General features: G+C 41.2%; 2 protein-coding genes across 2 annotated transcripts in view; both read right to left on the bottom strand.

The window, feature by feature from the left end:
* Positions 1-5477: 5477 nt before the first annotated feature.
* On the bottom strand, positions 5478-8163 carry gdf6b (growth differentiation factor 6b). Its single transcript, XM_039821163.1, has 2 exons — positions 7721-8163; positions 5478-7448 (listed from the first exon to the last, which is right to left on the bottom strand). The coding sequence occupies exons 1-2, from the start codon at positions 8064-8066 to the stop codon at positions 6556-6558; spliced, it is 1239 nt and encodes a 412-aa protein (XP_039677097.1). The 5' UTR covers positions 8067-8163; the 3' UTR covers positions 5478-6555.
* A 589-nt stretch (positions 8164-8752) lies between these two features.
* Positions 8753-20988, bottom strand: part of LOC120571987 (fibrocystin-L-like) — a 50351-nt gene continuing 38115 nt past the window's right edge. Inside the window, exons 60-77 of the mRNA XM_039821164.1 lie at positions 20769-20895; positions 20075-20178; positions 19901-19991; positions 18138-18286; positions 17257-17379; positions 17014-17125; positions 16444-16560; positions 16177-16342; positions 15495-15727; positions 14786-14950; positions 14516-14673; positions 14256-14391; positions 12618-12962; positions 12340-12491; positions 12117-12263; positions 10424-10577; positions 9524-9609; positions 8753-9283 (exon numbers count right to left, since the gene is read on the bottom strand). Of these exons, the coding sequence (XP_039677098.1) occupies positions 9059-9283; positions 9524-9609; positions 10424-10577; positions 12117-12263; positions 12340-12491; positions 12618-12962; positions 14256-14391; positions 14516-14673; positions 14786-14950; positions 15495-15727; positions 16177-16342; positions 16444-16560; positions 17014-17125; positions 17257-17379; positions 18138-18286; positions 19901-19991; positions 20075-20178; positions 20769-20895 (2790 nt within the window). The 3' untranslated portion in view covers positions 8753-9058. The remainder of the gene's footprint in view (positions 9284-9523; positions 9610-10423; positions 10578-12116; positions 12264-12339; positions 12492-12617; positions 12963-14255; positions 14392-14515; positions 14674-14785; positions 14951-15494; positions 15728-16176; positions 16343-16443; positions 16561-17013; positions 17126-17256; positions 17380-18137; positions 18287-19900; positions 19992-20074; positions 20179-20768; positions 20896-20988) is intronic.

Raw genomic sequence — 20988 nt, 5'->3', positions numbered from 1 at the left:
GAAGTGCAGGTATTACTGGCCAAACACTTAATACAAACAAATACATTTAACATACTGGGGAAGCTGATGAAGTTGAAAATTGGAAGTGGAAATTGGAGCCTTGTACAGATTCTTCCTACATGGTTTTTAGTTCAGGAAAATGGGCCTGAGCAAGAAGGAAGCTCAGCTGACGTAATGTCAACATGAAACAGACAGAGAGACGTATAAATACATACCCTACCTACACATTTATATACACACACGTTTCAGCAACAAAAGAACAAAAAATCAGTTTCTGGTGTTATGAAATATTTCCTCTGATGGAAGAAAATGGAGAATCCACACACTGGATTAAAGACTGAAAAAGGCAACATTTTGACAATATGGGTCTTCCTAAGAGAAATGGGCAACCTGACAAAGCAATTGTTCTAGTCATTTTATTATCATTTAGTTTTTTTAGTATTACAATATGACCCTCCACTTATCAAAAATAACATTCTGAAACGCACTGACAAAAGAAACCCAAATCAAGTTGAGTGTTAGGTCTCTCTTTAGGTATTTCCCCTTTCTAATATGAAATGTTGTTTGTGTCAGTTTCAGGCCTCCGTAAATCAGTTAGTTCACATCTCGGTTCAAGGAAAGGACGAGCAGGAGAACAGCCCACACGGCTTTTAACTGAAGATACATTTAACTAAACCGAAAATTAACATTCACTGGTGTGCACGCATGGATGAGGGAGAAATGTGTTGTATAGAGATAAACTAGAACTCTAAAACCAAACCAAACACAAAGGAAGAGACTGATTGACTCCATCTGCTTATATATATTTAGGAGCAGCACAGGTGTCAAGTCATCCTGTTGATGGAGGGGGAGGTGGGGGCGTTGTAGTTTCTACTGATGGAAGCGAATAACTGGCACCAGTCAAATCCAAACTGCACACTACAAACTAACTTTGTTGTCAGTTTGTTGGGAGTTGATTAAATACACTTACACATGCCAACATGCAGGGTGAAATCACTTGATCGCGTTTTGTTAATGTGTGGATTTGTCCCAAAAACGCTGCAATGTAAAGACAGACATGGGAAAAGTCCCCCCAGCTGATACAGATTATAAGCAGCAGTGCAACCAGCTGCAGGATCATCTTGTATATGTCAATTTAACAAGTTTCTAAAATGGCGTCACAGTTTAATTGACGTCCACTTGCACATCTTTTATCCTATCATTTATTTCCTGAAACGTGGATTTTTTTTTTCTGTCGGAATTTGTACATAATGTGAGGGACACAGTGAGTCACTTATGTTCTTACATAATATCACCACAACACAGACGCAAATCCAAACCCTGAGAGGGCTTCTGTTGTTCCAAGTGACATTCAAGAAGACACTGTTTGTCAGCAGCAGTGACCCACACACGACTCACCTTTTGCTTTCTCACTCAACTGTGTAATCCCTCTTCTGTTCTGAGTCTGCATCAGTCAGCACCCCGGCAAATATATCACTAAACGTCTCTTAAATTTCAATCACGTCTGAGAGAAATGTCCAGAAAATGAAAGTACTAAAGACTACCTCTGTGACACTTGCCCCATTTAATTTGTTATGGGCAAAAACAAAGCCAAAAAAAATAAAAAATATATTTATTATATTATATATATTTATTGTTCATGTTTCAAAATCTTCATTGCTGAAAAAAACAAATGGCCTGTTATGGTCTTTACAAATAGTTTTTTATTTTCAATTGTTAATTTCTACATGTGGTAGTGTACATTGCATCAAACCCTTAGCGCAAATTTAGTCTAAATTGAATTTAGACTTTTAAATCTCAAGCTACATTTAAAGAGAATAATCCATTATTTTGTCCACCCTTTTTATATCGATGAGGGTCGTATAAATAAAAGAAACACCTCTCTGTTCAACAGCACCTCAAACTACATTCTTCAAAACAGTCATAAAGTTGAATCCTCACCTTTATGGAGATATCATTTATTGCATGACTGTTGTATTAGACTTTATTAGTTTTAGCTTGGTGTACCCAGGTATAGATTTGGGGGATGCAGGGGACACGTCCCCCTCATTATTTGGAACATGTGCATTTGCCCCCCCCCCCCCATGAAAGTAGCAGAGGACATTTATTTTGACGTAGTGCTAGAAAAAGACTCATAGACGCAACAATCCCTCCGGTAAAGTAAGATGCAACTATCCAAGGTTGAAGCAGGACGTACCATCGTTTCTACCATAAATTGATTAAGAAAAGGCACAAATTGGTGCATAAGAAATCACCAGAATGCAGGAAATGAAGTGTCTGATGCTCAAAAATCTTGAAAAGAAACCTACATCCTTGGGTGTACCTAATAAACTGGCAAGTAAGTGAATTATTTACTTTTATTGTCCTAAGTACAAATCTTCAAAGGATCCCTACAAAGACAGTAAAGTACTCAATAAATTTCACCTAAAGCAGCTACAACATCAAGATGTTTTGATGAATAGTGAAGGTGTTTCTGTTGCTTCAACAGCAACTCAATGACTATATTTCAACATGTATTTAGGACCTGCTTCACATCGAGATATGGTCATTTTAGTGCTGTTGATACATTATAATGTATGCAAATAATACATATTTACTTTTTTTTAAAATCACATTTAGCCCAGTTTTAACCAAGACATAAAAGAAAAACCCAAAGCCTACTGGGAATCAGAAGACGGTGAAACCTGAAAAGAGCAAAACCATGCAGCAAAAACAACACATAAAATTTACTCAACAAAGAGAAGGAGTGATAAGTCACTTTCCTCGTGTGTCAGTCGGAGGGCTTTGAGCCTGCTGCCATCGGACTCCACAGAGAGGATTTCCACTCTTAAGCCTCTAACAGGCTGCATTTACCAGAGCAAACACAGAGGTCAAGATGACAAGACATCACTTTTGCCTGCGACTAAACGCGAACAAAGGAGACACGTGTTGAAATTATATCGAGAAAATACTTCACGGGAAAGTTTTCTTACTTCTGCTGTGGCTGTCTTGAGATTTTTTTGGACAAACATCACATGTTGTAAACTATCTTGTTCCAGATCTCGGTCACTGTGCTCACTCCTTATCCCTTCTTAGCTTTCTTTTCCTCTTGACTGCACTCTGGACATGTGTGAAACATTTAACAACACAGAAAAAGTCAGCAAGAAAACAGAAAGACATGAGCTCCCAGTTATCCCCCCTCTCTCTTATAACGACTGTTGAATCCTGAACTCGATTTACACTCGGCTTTGTTACCCCTGCAAATATTTTTTCTCCATCTCACAGCAAATCTGCCACAGTGAGAAACGCAGAAACGCCTCCATACGCCACTATAGAGGCGGTACATTCCAGTCTTTTGTCCTCCGCTGGCAGTTCAGAGCAGCTGCTTCAAACTGGCCGCCCCTTTTTTATATCTCACCTTGTTGTTTGGTGGAATGACAGCGAGGCCCTCGGAGAGCATCACACACATTCCTTCCCCTCCCCCTCCTCCCTCCCCTCTTGATTGCAGCCCTTTTCTACTTGGATGTGTACGTTGTTTAATGTCCACAGTCCAAGTAGACAATGCCCCACTTGACCTTTGACCCCAGTGAGGAAAAGGCATGTTTAATCTGATGTTGAGATCCTCCACTGCCATTGTCTGTGGGGCAGGGGATCCTATGTGGCTCTAAACTAAAGGGGGGCGCGGGGAGGGGGGTCGGTCAGTCCCTACATCTGCACACCAATTTGTTTGTCACACACAGAAACACAGCCCACCCAGGGAAGATGCCGTACTTTCCACTTGTCTGTTGACCGTGTCTTCACCCTGCAAACTGTCACTCACCCTGCTCGTCCCTTTAACACCAGAGAGGAAAATAATGAGGCTATAAGCTCCTGACCACGTGTTTATATTGATCGATAGCAGGTTAAGGTGTACCTTTAACAAAAAAAGGTCAAAAACAGCTTACACTTTCAGACATTTTTAGATGTCTGGCAAAAGACAAATACTTTCCACCCCTGAAAGGATTAGTCTGAAAGTCTGGATAGTCTGGAAATGTGCTTATTCACTTTCTAGCTGAGCGTTAGACAAGAAGATCGATACTACTCTCTGTGTCTGTACGATAAATATGTCACTGGTTATCTTAACTTAGCATAAAGACTGCAAACAGGGAGAAACAGCTAGCCTGGGTCTGTCCAATGGTAGCAAAATTCAACAACCAGCACCTATAAAGGTAATTTTTTTTTTTTTTTTACACTTTTTGTAAACAACACACACAAGGTGTGAATTGGTGAACTTTAGAGCTGCTAGTAGGTGGATTTTGTCAAGGAGCCAGGCTAGAAGTTTTGCCTGATTCCAGTCTTTGTGCTAAGCTAACTGGCTGCTGGATGTAGCTTCATATTGAACGGATAGAGATGAGACTGATGCATGGATCTCTTTTGATGTGCGTTTTTTTGCTATGCTTGAAGCCAAATTTCAAGCACAACAATTAAAAACTAAACTGACTGAGCATTTAGATCATTTAAAGGTACAGTCCACCAAATACTCTGACTAATTTGACCTTATAGAAGCTGTTAATGACGTGATTAATAAATACCTAGTCTGCAATTCACCAAGAACAAGCACCACAACTATTAGTAGTATTAGCAGTAATCAACTGAGGTGAAATGACCCCAAAATAGTACAAATCTTAATAAATACAACACTTTAACAACAAGATTTTAAGTTCAAGACCATTTAATTTGCCTGTTACTCTACACATCTTACAATTCACACAGTTTTATAAGAATTCATTTGGTTAAACATTTTACTGTGTAAAAAAACATTATCAATTAATTGTGTCTGCTGGTATAAGGTTTGATGCAGGACAGCAAAGAGATGACACTGAATTATCCATTCATCTTACTGACAGTCAGTATAATATATTATTTTCAGATTCCAGTAAATAATGCAAAACAAAATATAAGAGGCTAAAATATGCTACTAATATTTTAAACAACAGTATAGCCTAAAAAAAAAAAGAATTCACCAAAAAAAAAGAGACAATGTTTCTTTGTTCTGAACATCCAGAAGTGTGACTCATGTCGTCTGGAAGCAAAGCGGACAATAAAAAATGAAATAACTTATTTATAGAACATAAATTATTATTTCCAAATATTTACATATGGTACTTTTGAACATCAGTGCATCACAGACAAAATTATGTATCTCCTCAACGAAAAAGAAACGGTGAGAAACCCTGTGCTGGCTTTTTGTGGAAATGTACCGATGGTGGTTCAATCTGAAAAATAAAAGGACTTCACATTCTCTCCAGCACTCGAGGACGTTCCCTGAGACGTAGGCCATGTGAAGTGCTGAAAATCTGCTTTTTTTAGTCACTCAAAACATTCATTATGGGAAAAAAATGTTTACCTGAAATGTATTATTTTGTTTCTAAAGTAGTAGAAAACAAAACAGGCCACAAATGTCTTAAATTAAAAAAAAAAAAAAAAAAAAAAAAACTTCAATTGTAATTCATTTGGACATAAAGTTATTAAGAATAACAAGAGACCCCAAAAACTGGTTTGGAGGACTTGTTGGATTACATTGTTGGACTGCCAGACTGCTTTGACGATAACGAGACTGTTTTTAATACAGGGCGTTAAGTCTAATCTAACATCACATATATTAAATGTTCATATTCATGTAACTTCTTGTAATACTAACAGTCCATAAAAGTTTAACATAGTGCTTGTGTCCCATGGGCCAAACAGTGGTTGGTAAAAAGAATAAAATAATTTTGTATTTTTGTACTGACAATATTTTTTATAAGAGTATACAATTATTTTACTTAAATGGGGGATATTAAATGTGACTCTCACTCTTAAAGGAGTGGTTCAACATGTTTGGAAAGCATTTGCTTTCTTTAGACAGTTGGATGAGAACATCGATACCACTCTTGTGTCTGTACTGTAAATAAGAGGCAGTTTAACTTAGCTTATCATAAAGACTGGAGACGGGGGAAACTGTTTAGTATAATATATTAAAGATAACAAAATCTGCCGACCAGCACCTCTGAAGCTCACTGCTTAATACACTTTATCTTGTGTTTTTAATTGCGTACAAGAACCAAACTTTAAAAATGACAATTTTGTTACCTTTGGACAGAGACAGGTTAGCTGTTTCTCCCTGTTTCCAGTCTTTATGCTAAGCTAAGATACTCAGCTGCTGGCTGTAGCATCATATTTACTGCACAGACAGGAAAGTGGTATCTTCTCATCTAACTCTCCGCAAGAAAGCAAATAAATGTATGTTGACCTATTTGTTTTTTAAATGTTTCTTGATTTGATAAGTTTATCTTATCATATATCCATGAATATGCAGTTGCTGTAGTGTTGAAGTGGGCAGAACATGCAGAAAAAACAATAAAACAACTGTTTGAGGTATTAAACATGACCTTGTTGCGTGTATGGTTCGGAAATGCATCACTAAATATTTCTTGCCAAACAAATCAAGCAAGTTTTCCATATTTCAGGTGCAGCCTCGCCACCACACAGACTGTGATGCTGTTTGATTCCCACTAACCAGAGAGCATGACCAACATAAGTTGGAAGCCAGATCTACTACCTACAGCCACAAGACTCAACCACCATGTCCTCGTACTGTTTGTAGACCACGTTGTTTCCTGAGTCGATGTAGAGGATGCTGATGGGGCTGAGTTTGGACGGGGCGCAGCAGCTGGGCGGCATGTTGCTGGGGTTCATTGAATTCATCAGAGTCTGGATGATGGCGTGGTTGGTGGGCTCCAGGTGGGAGCGCAGGGGGAAGTCACACACCCCCTCGCAGTGGTACGCTTCATAATCCAGCGGGGCGATGATCCAGTCGTCCCAGCCCAGGTCTCTGAAGTTGACGTGCAGCGGCTTCTTGCTGCACCTGGATTTGGACTTCTTGCCGTGTCTCTTCCCGTGGCGGGTTTTGGATGCAGCTGTCCTCCGTCTCCTGCTGGCTTTGGCGCCAGGGCCTCTCTCTTTGGCCTTCCTCTCCAGACCCAGCAACGCTCTCCCCTCTCTCCTCTCACTGAAGAGGGTCTGCCTCTTCTTAGACCTGGTGAACACCACTAAGATGGCTTTCTTCTGCTGAGGCCTGCCGTGCCGGTGCAAGCCCAGAAGCTGCAGGTCCAGCTCCCTCTCTGGGTTGTCCAGCATGGCCCTGAGCTCCAGGCAGAAGAGCTTCCCCTGGCTCAGGTGCTGCTGCTCTTTGAATATTTCCCACACGTCCAACACCTCCCACTTTGGCCTTTTGGAATCCTGCAAGTCCAGTGTTTTGGAATCAAGCAGCTGCCGGTCGTGGCAGGAGAGGAGCTGGATGTCGACGGGCTCTGTTTCCGATATCCTGAAATTCCCAGACACTTTGGTGTATATCCTGAGCTCAGCTCCCAGCACCTCCGCCTTTTTGGAGAGCGTTGAGACGTCGAACAGATACTGCTGTCTCCTCAGAGGGGAGAGTGGGAGGTCATCTGTGGAAAGCATTAAAACAGCAGGGTCAAATGCATTCTCATGGGGATGATGTGCATACCACAGAGATGTGGAATCTAACAGGAAAAATACCATTATTGTCTGCACTGAATTAATATGGGAGAGAAAGTATGAATCATGCAATCAATCCTACCTGCATGCACAGACCTTACCTCTCTCTATCGCTCTCTCTCTCTCTCTCTCTCTCTCTCTCTCTCACGCACGCACGCGCACACATACACACACACACAGCCTACAGTAAAGCTCCATATACCTTGTCCACTGTCCACAAAACTTGCAATAGTGTTTGCAGCTTTAGAAGACCGAAAGAAACTGGCGTTGAGTCCCAGTCTTTCTGCCGTGGAGAAGGTCTTGTAAATAGACAGCATGTAGTCATGAGGCTCAATTGAGTCTTTAGATGTTGCTTTATTGTTTCTGTCGATGGATGGCGGCGCGTAAAAATCCTTGAAATACTTAGAAGCTTCTTGTCCATCAAAAATCCTCGACACCTTGCTGCTCTTCGGGGCAGCTGGAGGTAAAATAGCAAGAGTGTGAAAACAGGGGATTTCCCAAACAAACAGCAGAGCCCCGCAGAGAAAGGCAAAGTGATAGAGATCCATCCTCTGGTCTCGTCCTGAATCACAGCCGAAGCCTGAGCTGTGGCCGCGGGGACCACGGGCAAAGCCGGAGCTGAACTCTGCATCCACTCTGCAGCAAGTGGCTGCTCCGCAAAGTGCGCACAGTTTCGGAGGACAGGCGGTGCAAAGTTTAAAAAAAAAGGGGAGGGGGGGAGAACACGCCCACATTGTGCTGTTATCGTTAAGGCTAAATAGAGGGCGCAAATTAAGGCTGTAAAACTAATTGTTCCTCTCTCGGCCGTCACCTCCCTCCCGGGGAGGCAGATGTGCGCTGAAAGGACGCTCGTCAACTTCTGGTGCATTTTCGGACACCCACTTCTGCTTCTACGAAACCAAAATGGCTCTTAATTTGGGATTTTTTTTTTTGTCTAAGTTTTTTAGAAGTTCCTCTTTGTTCAAGCCGGACTTTAAATATCACTGCAACTGCACCTCAGTGCAGCATGACTTTAGGATTTACCACGGAGTCTCCCGCCCTCTAGTGAGGCGCAAACATATCGCCCTGCTGCAAGAGAGGAAACATGCAGCCAATCAGCTTCCTTCAGCACCATGGACAGAGTCTGCACTCGGCATTAGAAAATGTGACACTGATACAATAAAGATGTTGTATATGGATGAAAAATAGAATTTATTGAAAAGAGAATATAGTTTCAAAAAATCAATCAACAAAATGCAATCTTCATATTTTCCTTCATCTTGTTACAGTCAGTCTGTTTTAAAATATAAAACCTATATGGATCTTACACTCAAAGTGTTATCATATCTAACAGACATTCACACATAATACAACACCAGAACGAAAAAAAATTATATTTTAACCCCATCCCAATCATTAAAAAAATCTTAATACAAATTGACCACAGGAAAAGAAAAACCACCCATGTGCATAATATATTTAAGGATTACATTTTTTTATTTAGCAGACTTGTTCATGTTGAGGTGTCCTTCATAAAACCCTCTTAATGTCACAGAACTATTTAACATATGGGGGTGCCATCTAAGAAGCAGGCCACAGCGTACATGATGCTGACCAGACACAGACTGCCGGCAGACACGGTTGAGCTGGAGCTTAAGGTGCTCTTGCTGGTAGTGGCCTGTGGTTGGTTTGTGGACAGAGTGGATGGAGTCTGAGTGGATGGAGCCTGAGTGGATGGAGCCTGAGTGGACGGAGCCTGAGTGGATGGAGTCTGAGTGGATGGAGTCTGAGTGGATGGAGCCTGAGTGGATGGAGCCTGAGTGGACGGAGTCTGAGTTGATGGAGCCTGAGTGGATGGAGTCTGAGTGGATGGAGTCTGAGTGGATGGAGCCTGAGTGGATGGAGCCAGAGTGGATGGAGTCTGAGTGGATGGAGTCTGAGTGGATGGAGTCAGAGTGGATGGAGCCTGAGTGGATGGAGTCAGAGTGGATGGAGCCTGAGTGGATGGAGTCAGAGTGGATGGAACCGGAGTACCTGAAGTGCTTTTAACGGAGAAGGCGCGTGACTGGACACCCCACTCCTTCAGAGTGAAGACCATGGTAAGGTCCTTACCTGCAGGGAGAGGATGAGTAATTAATGTGGTAGTTCATGTTGCATGTTTTTTGATTGTGTCCCAAGTTGATCAACTTCTGCAACCAAGTTTTTCTTTTTTATAAATAATGTTTTTGAATTTAGTCTAAAATAAAACCCAAGACTGCAGTAGGCCTACTGACAGTTAGGGGTGACCCCAAATAGTTGAATATTCAATACTTCGATCGAAGGAGTCTGATTTGAGTGCTAATCTCACAGTCAACCTATTACCTACAGGATCTGTGCTAGGCTAAGCTACCGGTGGGGCCGTCAGACAGAGTTACAACATGCACGGAGATGAGAAGGGTATGTATGGACTTATCTAACTCTGGGGGATGCGGTGAATAAGCTAAAGTCCCAATAAGTCAGCGTGTTCCTTTAAGACCAAAGATTTGCGACGAGACGAGTTGATACTTGCAACTACTTGAATCGTGTTGGTCTGCAGCGTTCTGAAACCTGCCAGTTACACCAATGAGACGAGACGGTGTATCATCTTCATAGCACAACGACTCTTTGGCTATATTTATTTATTATTTTTGGCTTTTATGCTTGAAAAAGAACTAAAACGAGTAATTAAAACTAAAAGTTGTCGCTGACTATTTCTCTGTTAATCGTCTAATATTTTTGCTCTATTTGCTGCAGAGCTCGATTTCCTCTCTGGGTGAATGCACTTCTTTACGTCACACTACACTCTTATTGTTCTGGATTATTCATACTCTTTTATTACATGTGCCAGTTGTATTAGCCAGTTTATGTTGTTTGCATTGTATTCATTTATTGCATGATGAAGACGTACCGGTGTTTTGAATGGACAGGTCGGTGAAGTTTGCCCAGCAGGTGCTGAATAGGATGGTGGTGTTTCCTTCCAGTCCGTCTACGCTGTTATCGCTGGAGTTCTTCAGGCTGGCTGTTACGGTGAGAGTTGTCACTCCCACAGAGACGCAGTTACCCTGCAGACAACAGCACAAGTCAGCGTTTACAGACAGAAGCTACTTCAACATACCGTTAAATCTTCTGGGGTGTGTCGCCTTCACTTTTCCAGAGTTTATTGTGTACTATCCTATTTTTTATTTCTGGAGTCAGCTAAAATCCCATTAGTTAGGATCCCATTAACTCCACTTCTATTCTAAATAGTTTTCTGTTGGTAGTCAAGTTAGTTTGATCCAGAATAAAAATGTTATGGTGACTTAAGGGAAACGACTTTGCTAATAAAAATGGTATGACATTTGTTACATGTTAAATTCTGTTCACATTTAATTCATCTAGTTTGTATAATGATAAGGTGAATATACAGTCTAATTTAGGCTAAAAAAAGGTATAGTAGGCATATTTTAAGGTGGTTCTAGATTAGCTAAAAATGAGCATTGTTTTTGAGCAAGCAAATAAAAGAATCAAGCACACAGCCTGAAGCAATGAGAATGAAAGAAATTTTGCACGCTAAATCAACAAAAAATAAAACTGTCAGTACTGTACTCAGAAACCAAGATGAGAAGGATGAGCTCTCTGACGATAGAAAATTGGGAACAGAAGACTGTAAGCTTTCTCTTCAAGAAACCCTCATTATCAGTCAAATAATCCAAAAACTCAGTCAAAAACAACCTCCAAACCAAATTATTTTTAATAATTTGTATTTTGAGGTTTTTAATGTCTTAATTATAGTATCATCTTAGTACAGAAATTACATGAAATCAGGGAGATCAACAACAAAGGTCACCAGCTGGATTCATACCAATAATTAGAGATGCAACGATTGCAAATTTCTCAGCTGATACTGATACATAGAATTTTAATTTGGCCGATGCCGATGTTTGTTGTTTTCTTTTGCGCCAGGTAAACAAATAAATCTCATTATTTAAAAAATCTGAAATTTCCCACATCTTAGCGAGGTATCTGAAGGCACCACATCATCCCGTTTGTTTACATTGTTCACTCACGGGGGAAGGCAAAATATTGCTACATGGTGACTACAGGGAAGCAGGAGGATTTTCTGTTGTTTCTCCGTCATCTCGCACTGCGGCAGTGGTCATAGGGTCTGGAATAGTCAAGCTGCAGGCTACCGGTAAGCTAATGTTACCCTGTGTCTTTATCTGCATGTTAATGTTACCAGCCAGTAAACTACACTGTCCGCAGGGATTTCACCTTCTCGAATGTTGTGGTTCCCATGGGCTGAGTCGTTCTCTCGGTCATCTCTCCGTTTTTTATATGTTGTACACTTGAAATGTCACAGAAACATTCTGTTGTGAAGCTGGGTAGGCCACTGTTGTACGAGTCAGACCAGTTAACATAACATTAAGGCAGGGCAAAATAGACATCAGCTACTGCCTTCAGGCGGACATCGGCCTATTCCAATGTCCAGCCGATACATCGGTGCATCCCTAATAATAATATCCGATCCTCAGCTGCTATAAATCCCTGTTGATGTAATTTCTCTGATTTAGCAGCAGCTGTGCGATGAGAACAACCTGTTTCCAGATGCATCATTGCCTCACCTGCTGATCCACAGCCATGAGACTGGGCTGCTGGTACAGAGGACCCACAGACTCTCCGGCTATCGGCTCCTCTATCAGCAGCAGATTGTACAACCTGGACACGTAGCTCACTGTAGGCTCCTCCCTCGTCACTTCTGCTGTGGCCTCCTGAGATTCAAAGTGAGAGATTTTTAGTGTAGGTTTAACTCAGCAGATGTTGTTAAGATTAAGTCTTGACGTTCACCTGATTCCAGCTGGGGTCAGATAATGGGGGAGGAGGCCGGATGATGCCCATCGAAGAGACGTTGAAGCCGATGGACTGACTGAGGTTTCCGGAAACTGCTGCCTGACCCAGACCATCAGCGATGCTCTTCAACAACGTAAAGTCCTCCTCATCTGAGACGACAAAGGGAACTCAGAGATGTACAATAATCTGGATTTATGGGCCAATGTTCACAGATTAGACATAAAAACAGTCTGTAAATACAATATGAGCTCAGAAATGATTGTTCTCCCACTCACTGTTGGTGCTGTTGGTGGTTTGCTGCACTGGAGGTTTCCTGATCTCCACCTCCACCTTCAGGCTCGTAGCTCTCTTCCTGCGCCGTGCGCCTCCATCCCCCCGGATGATATTAGTGATTCGGATCATATTTGGGGGAATGTTGAGAAAAGCAGCAAGGTTCTGGATCAGGCTTTTGCCGAAGAACTGATCCTCAGTCATGGCGGGCAGCTCAAAGGAGATGAAGAGAAGCGGGGAAGTTCGGATCTCCACTGGCTGGGTGCCTCTCAGTACGACCTTCAACATCTTGTAGTCCCGGTCAAAGTAGTTGGAGCCCACAGTGGCGTTCAATTGGGGGACGTATTGATCTGAAGGGAAAACAGAAAGATAAAGATAGGGGCGCCTGGTTAACTCGCCTGGTTGAGTGTGCGCCCCATGTACAAAGGCTCAGTTCTTGCCGCAGCGACCGCAGCTTCAATTCTGACCTCTACAGATTCGGATGAAAAGTTTCATCAATAATAGACCGAGTGAGTTTGCGTGTTTATTAACATACATAACCTATTTGTATAGTTCTTTTCAAACAAACATTTGTAGTTTACTCTAAAATAGCCTACAAAGCTATATATATAGGCTATAGCCTACTGTATATATAGCCTATTTTATATAAATATTCTATGTATGTGTGTTAAACAAATACAAATGTACGACATCCGTACATTCTTATCACATTATGCCGCATTATGAATTGAAATCACAGTAAATATAGCCTAGAGGTTGTCATGAACACTGTTCTGCTCATATGACAGAGATCATAAAGTATGACAAAACAATGAACAGCTGATGCAGCTGTGCCCATTGTCATATATAATTGATCTCGCTTTTAATGACTGCTCTGAGGCAAAGATGTCTCATGTTTGTTAAATGCCTGTTGCCTCGACTCCTAACTAACTAACTAAGACGCGAGGAGAGGAATTGAGGAGAGTAATCAGGGATGTACAATTTGGAAGTCTGGAAAGGACTTCTGTCTCGTCTCTCCTGTCTGTGCCAGTAAGAAAGGCTGGGTGTGGCCAATCTGCTTCCACTCACCCTGCCTGTTTCAGTCAACCACCTGCTAGTCACCAGCATTGATTGCCACCTCCTCCTGCTGCAGTATTATACCTGAGGTGCTTCTCACTTCCCCTATTTGATAGCTCATCGGTTGAACCTGAAGTTGTTCTGGGCCTCCTTCGTGAAGGCCATCTCAAAGCTCTTATTCCTGCTCTGAGGCGCGAGCATCGAGGAGAGATCACAGAGGAGCTATGAGCGAGGATACACGACAGCAGCTGTAAGCCGTTGCTAACTGCGCCTATACAGCTTACAAATGAATGTAAAAACCATTTTTTTTTTTTAAAAAAAAACTGTATTTAATTACACGTAACAATACCCACCAGCCTACATCCATCGCATTTTTAAATCCACAATATCAAGGGAAAACGTTTTTTTTTTATCATCGATCATCAATCAAATGCAAAGACACATGACCAAAATGTGTACATGTTCATGCCTTCTCAACACATTTGATTACACCTACAGCAAAAACACACCTGACATATTAAGATTAGAGTGTTATTAATAGTAATAGATTCTGAAGGCCCTAACCTGCTTGCGTAAAGCATTAGTACCTGCATAGATGGGCTTCTTCAGGGTGTAGTCAGTGTTGTCAGCGTTCCACTGAACGTTAGTTGGGGCAATTAGATTGTTGTTTACATACACATCCAACCGCTGCGGCTTGGAGTAGAAGACTGACACCATGACGCTCTGCACACATCAAAACACAAAAGGTATCTTAGTTACATTATTGTACTTGACCTGAAAATCTAAAAAGTGAAGCTGTTAATGTTGTCGACTGTAACATTTACTGTTCTCCTGGCTGTGCACTGACCTCAGATGGATCAGCGTTGAGCATCATGAGGCGAAGTTTCTGAGGGCTAGTACTGGTGAAGAAGACCTCGAAGGAGCGACCGGTGGCCACGATGCTGTGGAAGAGAGACACTCTCTTCCGGCAGGTGTAGCCTGAACACCAACCGTGGTCCTGAGGACCTGGATGCAAAGACAACTGAATTAAACACTTTCTGTTTTCTTTTTTCAAACTGATTTTCTAGTTTTTTTTTTTTTTTTTAAAATCATATCAGAACTACAGGACGCAACTCACCGTTGATCAGATCCAAAAAGCCGTCTCCGAGCACAGCGACAGGGGACAGACGTCTGGTCTCTGTGTCAGAGTCCAGACTCTCAATCGCCAGCATCCTGTAGTTCAGCCCGAAACACTTGTAGCTCTGCCAGGAACTCATGTAAGTGCAGTCTTTCCTGATCACACCTAACACCGGGAACACACCGCAGGCGTAAGTGTTGCGTATAGCAGAAAGACCGAACGGACCGACAAGTGAAAAAAACACACACACACACACAAAAAACACAAAAAAAAAAAAAAACACACACACACACACACACACACACACACACAGGCTACAATTACCACAGTTTTCCCCACTCATCCTGTCTCTTTCTATCGGGGAGGGAGAGAGAGAGAGAAGGATCGCTTTGTGACCGGCGTCCAGTGTGAGAGGCCAGGCGCACGATCAGGCACTTATTTACGCTACGCGACACTTGCGTGGGCGGTGTGTTCCCAGTGTGAGGCAAGAAGCAACACAGCATTTAGGAAAATCTTATTTTATTATGTATGATTTTCTGATATACCTGTCAGCAGAGGGGTAACACAGGATAGTAAAGGTAGATGTTTAATAATTCTTCTTGACTCTCTGCAACGTCTTTAAACACAGAGCATAAAACGTACATACATAATACATACATAATTAATTTAGCTTTAATATATAATTTTTTATTTGCATTGATCTCGCTACCTTTCTGTGGAGCAATCTGGTTCACCGGGATGCGGCTGCCGTTGAGGAAAGTGAGCATGACTTTTGGGATGCGGTAGTCGCCCAGCCCTCTCCTGGGATCACCTCCCCACTCATACTCGGACTGAGGCACCACAGCTCCCACTGCACCCAGGAATGAACCGTCCAAGTCCTTCAACAAGGTCTTCTTCTTCGCGTCGCAGTCCATGTCCACACAGTCAGATGGGTTCGCTTTACTAAAGCACAAAAACATCAAATTATCAACCTTACTTCACCATGCACAAAACAGCAGAAAGTTTTAATCTAAGTCTTATACCGGTTGTTTTAAGTTCGAAAATATTGGTACATGTAAAAATACACTTGTTTTGTCAGTTTAAATCCTACAGTACATTTAAGCAGCAACAATGAATAAATGTGGCTTTGATCAGTTGCCAAGTGAAGACTCAGAAGCGTTGAAGGAAACAAAGATAAACACATCTCAAAATTAGCATATCATTTTTACAACTTTGAAGACATTTTTAGATTATTATTTAAATATTATTTTCCATGTTCCTCTAAAAACTATATCCGGTGTTTTCATTGCATTATTCAGGTGTGTCTCCAATTTTAAAAATAATGTTTTCACTGTATCATGTACATAGAAATTGAATTGCAGATTTTGCAAGGCTGGTATCTGTTGATTTACCTCACATCAGGCCTGTGGACGAAGACTCTGGCCTGCTCTGTGCTGTTGATCATCATTATGCCTGAAACGTGCACAGGGTGCTGCAGGTCCTCGTTGATCGGGTTGGTGATGAACATGAAGTTAGTCTCGCTGGAGCAGACGTTTCGGAAACCAACGAATGTCGTGTCTGAAAACGAGAAATGAGAATTAAGGAATACGTTCACTGTGAAGATGGGAAACATCACTCCATCAATACTACTACTCCCACACCTCAGAGCTTGAACTCACCTATGACTTTCATCAGTCCTTTGATGGCGTTGTAGTTGTTGTTCACATGATGGGGATTTATTGGAGCACTGTTGTGTGCAGATCCAAAAGTTGGCCAACAGATTCCAGATCTGCCACCTGTACAGAGTGAAAACAGAGTTTTCAGTTTAACCTGCATTTAATCACAAAAAAAGGGGAACTTCCTGCACTGTTCAATGATGTTTAAATTCTTAGTTAGTTAAATTAAATAGTCAAAATGACACAATTAGAGCCTCTTTTCTAATTTATTCAAGATCTTTGTTAAGTCCAGATGTCCAGGTTAATTTTTCATTGCAAAAACGGTTTCTGTATCAACCCAAATCTTTATATCAGAGTTATCAGCAGCAAGTGAGCTGGGGAATATTTAACTTGGGTCATGTAAAAAAGCAAGTGAGAAAAAAAAAGAGAAGAAAAGTGAGAAATTAAGGCAAATCCAAAAACATTCCAGGCCTTTCTCTCAGCCTATGAATGTGACGGTATCCCCAAATGAAAACAATGAATCTACTTTGTAGCAGTGACGTGATGTTTTGGCAGCATCAGTTTGTACTGTACCTTTGAGAGGCCTTGGGGCTCGATGGGCTTTGCTGATGACCATATTAATGTCACTGCTGGGCAAAGTGTCTGAACAGTTGAAACTCGGGCTGCTGCCAACAATCAAGGCATTCTGGGAAAAGATGAGCATGAGGAATATAAAATCTGTCAATATAAATGTCACTGAAACTAACTAGTCACTAAATTAACTAAATGATATGTGATCAATGTAAGAGAAAGTGAAAACTAAATAAACCCTTTCACCTGAATATGTGCAGTTTTATCTGCATACGCGTGGGAGAGAGAAGGAGGAGCGAAGATGAGAGGCATGATGCCCATCCCGTTGTCCACCAGGGTCACGTTGGAAACAATAACATCCATGATGGTCTGTGAAGGGAGGGGAAGAACAAGATGATGATCTGTTGTCATTTCTTGTGAATAATCAAGGTTATCTTAATCCTGCGGCTCTTGGTCTTTATTTCAGTATCCATAAACTCAGCTCTTATAAATATTTCCCTGTGAAGTGAATAAAACCCAGTGATATCAAGACCAGAGTTTCAGATATTTTGCTCCAGTTAACATAAACGTTTTTACATGAACATTTGCATAATGTACCTTAAAAAGACAACACAAACTGAATACACTTCAGTTAGTTTCTCTGTGTCTCAGTAACCTCAAAGAGACTCAGATGCCCGTTTCACAAAAGCAATTTGCTGACACACAGATTGCAAATGGTGGCAGCGACACAAACTGCAGATACATTCATCAATACTACAAGGCTTTTGCATGCTCATAAATGACTTCCAAGTATGTGAAAAACAAAAAGGCAAATGATCTCTTTTAGAAAATTTGGAGAAAAGAGTGGTAAATTAAAGGCTTAAAGTCCTTCTACAGTCGTTTGAATTACAGCAAGCTGCTCATCTTACTCTGTATATCTGGGATCTATTATTGTATATGAGTAAATTCCCATGGTAAATACCCAGTTTTTCTTTACTTTTCCTGACCCTTAATATCACTTGACCTCGAGATTAAGAGGCCCAACTGCGCACTCTTGATGCAGTTTAAGTGAATCAGAACATTGCTTTTCGGATGAATTAAGCCCATAAATGAAGGTGTCCATAAAAGAAGATGTTCCGTATTGAGACCTGGAAGTAGATGCCATAGTCAAAGCTCCTCCAGACGAAGAAGCCCTGGATGAGGCTGCAGCCGGGCAAACCGTCTTTGTTCAGATAGACTCCGAACAGACCGCCGTGAGCCTCATTGTGAATCCACTTCTCATTCTTGTTCATATAACCTGCAGAAGTCACAGAGGAACAAAAAAAAAAAAAAAAAAAATAAGACATACAATTGCGAGCTCACACACACACACACACACACACACACACACACACACACACACACACACACACACACACACACACACACACACACACACACACACACACACACACACACACACACATTAATCAAATTCCTGAGATAATAAAAAGGTTTTGAGTTTGATTTTGAATGAGGACACAGTTGTGCTGGACCTCAGGTCATCAGGCAGTTTGTTCCAGAGAGCAGGACCACAGTAACTGAAGGTCCCCTCACCAGACCTGGATCTAATTCTGGCTACAGCTAGAAGGCCTCTGCCTGATGACCCGAGAGGCCTGATGGGGTTGTGATCAGTGAGCAAGTCAAGAGATGTACAGAGGAGCTAAACCATTAAGTGCTTAATAGACTTTAAGTTTTGATATATATGTCTTAAGTGATAAAATGCTGTTTTGGGGATATTGGTGATGTGATTTAAAAAATTGAGATCAATATAAAATAACGGCAAGGTTTCTGACTTGCTCACTTTATTTCAGAAATGCATCCAGAGTGCATCCAGGTGTAAATAAATCTTTTGTCTATCATTTTTAGGACCAACCCCGAGAATCTCAGTCTTGTCTGTATTTAGCTTGGACATTCAGCAATTAATATCATTATTGCAGTTTACTAGTTTGTTAATAGGACTGAGATCATCGGAGGGAAGTGAAATGTACAACTGTGTGTCATCGGCATATGACTGATAGGAAATATTGTGTTTCTTAATGATAATACCAAGCGGGAGCATGTACAGATTGAGTAATGGTCTAAGGACTGACCCTTGTGGTACCCCAGAGAAGATTTTTCTTTCTGTAGATTTAAAACTACATATTGAAACATGAAAACTCCTGTATGATGAAAACCAGTTAAAAACAGGGCCAGCTAAGCCAACGGAGACGTGGAGCCTTTTAATTAAAATGTCGTGGTCAACCAAATCAAAGCAGCAGTGAGATCAAGCAGAACTAAAATTGAAATTTTCTGTGAGTCAGTGTTTTTATGAGAGCTGTTTCTATGCTATGATTCGTTCTGAATCCTGATTGGCCTGTATCATATATATTGTGATTTGAAAGATACGCATCCAGTTTATATACAATTTTTATAAAAAGTATTTTACTTATAAAAGAGAGATTGGAAATTGGTCTGTAGTTATTAAGTGTACCTGGATCCAGATTATTTTTCTTTAGCAGAGGTGAGACAACAGCATGCTTAAGAGAAGCAGGCAAAATGCCAGTCTACAGAGAGCAATTAATAATATTTTCTATGGTCAGAACAAGTGCTAGACTTTGGGCGCTGAATTACTTTCTCTAGATCTTTGAAGTTGACAGGTGAGAATGCTGACACTGAGCTTGCAACAATAGCTTTGGGTGTGGGTAGAGCGGGGCTAGATTTATTGCCGCAATAAATTGTTATGTTATATTATCTCTAATATGAGACACATTCTTGAAAAAAGACAGCAAATTAATCACATTTTATATCACCTGACATGATAAGAAACTCTGAAAATGTCAGGGCAGCATGGAAATGTCCACTATCACTTTGGTTAAATAATTTCCGTCACCTGGACATGGTTCACCATCGATACGATAAGCGACTCTCTCGTAACCTGCCACAATGTTATGCTGCAGCATAACGTTTGTCCCCTCATTGACCTGAAAAACACAGTACAGATCATAAATGCAACAACAGATTTGAATACTATTAGTGGTTTATATTGTATTTTGAGAAGAGGGACCTCAATGGCAGCGTTCCAGGCGTAGTTGACGGGCTGCTCTCTGTATCCAGTCATCATCACCAGGTTCCTCCTCAGTTTTATCTTGTTGCCCCAAATTCTGAAACCTGCAAACAGGAATGTATTTTAACACTTTAAAGAGGTACTTTTCAGTGCTGGGGAAGCAGGGAAATGCAAACCATCCTGTCCGCTGGAGCGGTAAATCCATGTAGCTACTTAATATGCACGCAAATGATGTCATCGGACTTTGCGTTCTTCATTCTTTCTAAACTTAACTCAGTATTTTGATTTCATAAATGATATGATTTATTTTATTGACAAAATCTCAGGGAAATGTCCAGTCTCTGGCTTTGAGCTCTCTGTGTCTTACTGAACAATGTAGCTGAATTGCCCTGCTAGGCTTTCTGCAGTCCCAATAAACCTGGGCTAAGCTGTAAACAGAACATTTGCATATTTAGTGTGAAGAGCCATTACCCCTTCGACTGCTAAGTCTTGGTCACAAAACAACAGCCATACTTTCTTTAGATTGCAAATTAGTTGTATAAAGCAATGGAGCAGATGAAAGTGTTTGTGCTTGTTAAATACCTATGACTTCACACAATCACCTCAAGTAGCCAACACAGTCAGTCACAATGGGTAAGGTAATGTATTTTCAGAAATTCCAGCACACTTCTTAACTTAAGAGTTCAGTGTTTACCTTCTCCCACAGTGCGGTAGACAACGTTATCATCAACGTTCAGTCCGTCCGTCCCAAAGACTCCGATGGCTGGAGAGAAGCCATCATGGAAAGCACAACCCTGAATGTACGAGTCTTTTTCTGAAACCTTTAAAAAAAAAAAAAAAAAAAACATATTCATTTTGCAAATTTAACAGATGCTTCCTCCTTATTAGTTAACTAAAAACAAGGCTAAACAGCA

Source organism: Perca fluviatilis, chromosome 13, assembly GCF_010015445.1.
Source record: "Perca fluviatilis chromosome 13, GENO_Pfluv_1.0, whole genome shotgun sequence".
Lineage (NCBI taxonomy): Eukaryota > Metazoa > Chordata > Actinopteri > Perciformes > Percidae > Perca > Perca fluviatilis.
The sequence above is the reverse complement of the archived record's forward strand: the minus strand, read 5'-3'. Positions and strand labels throughout refer to the sequence as shown.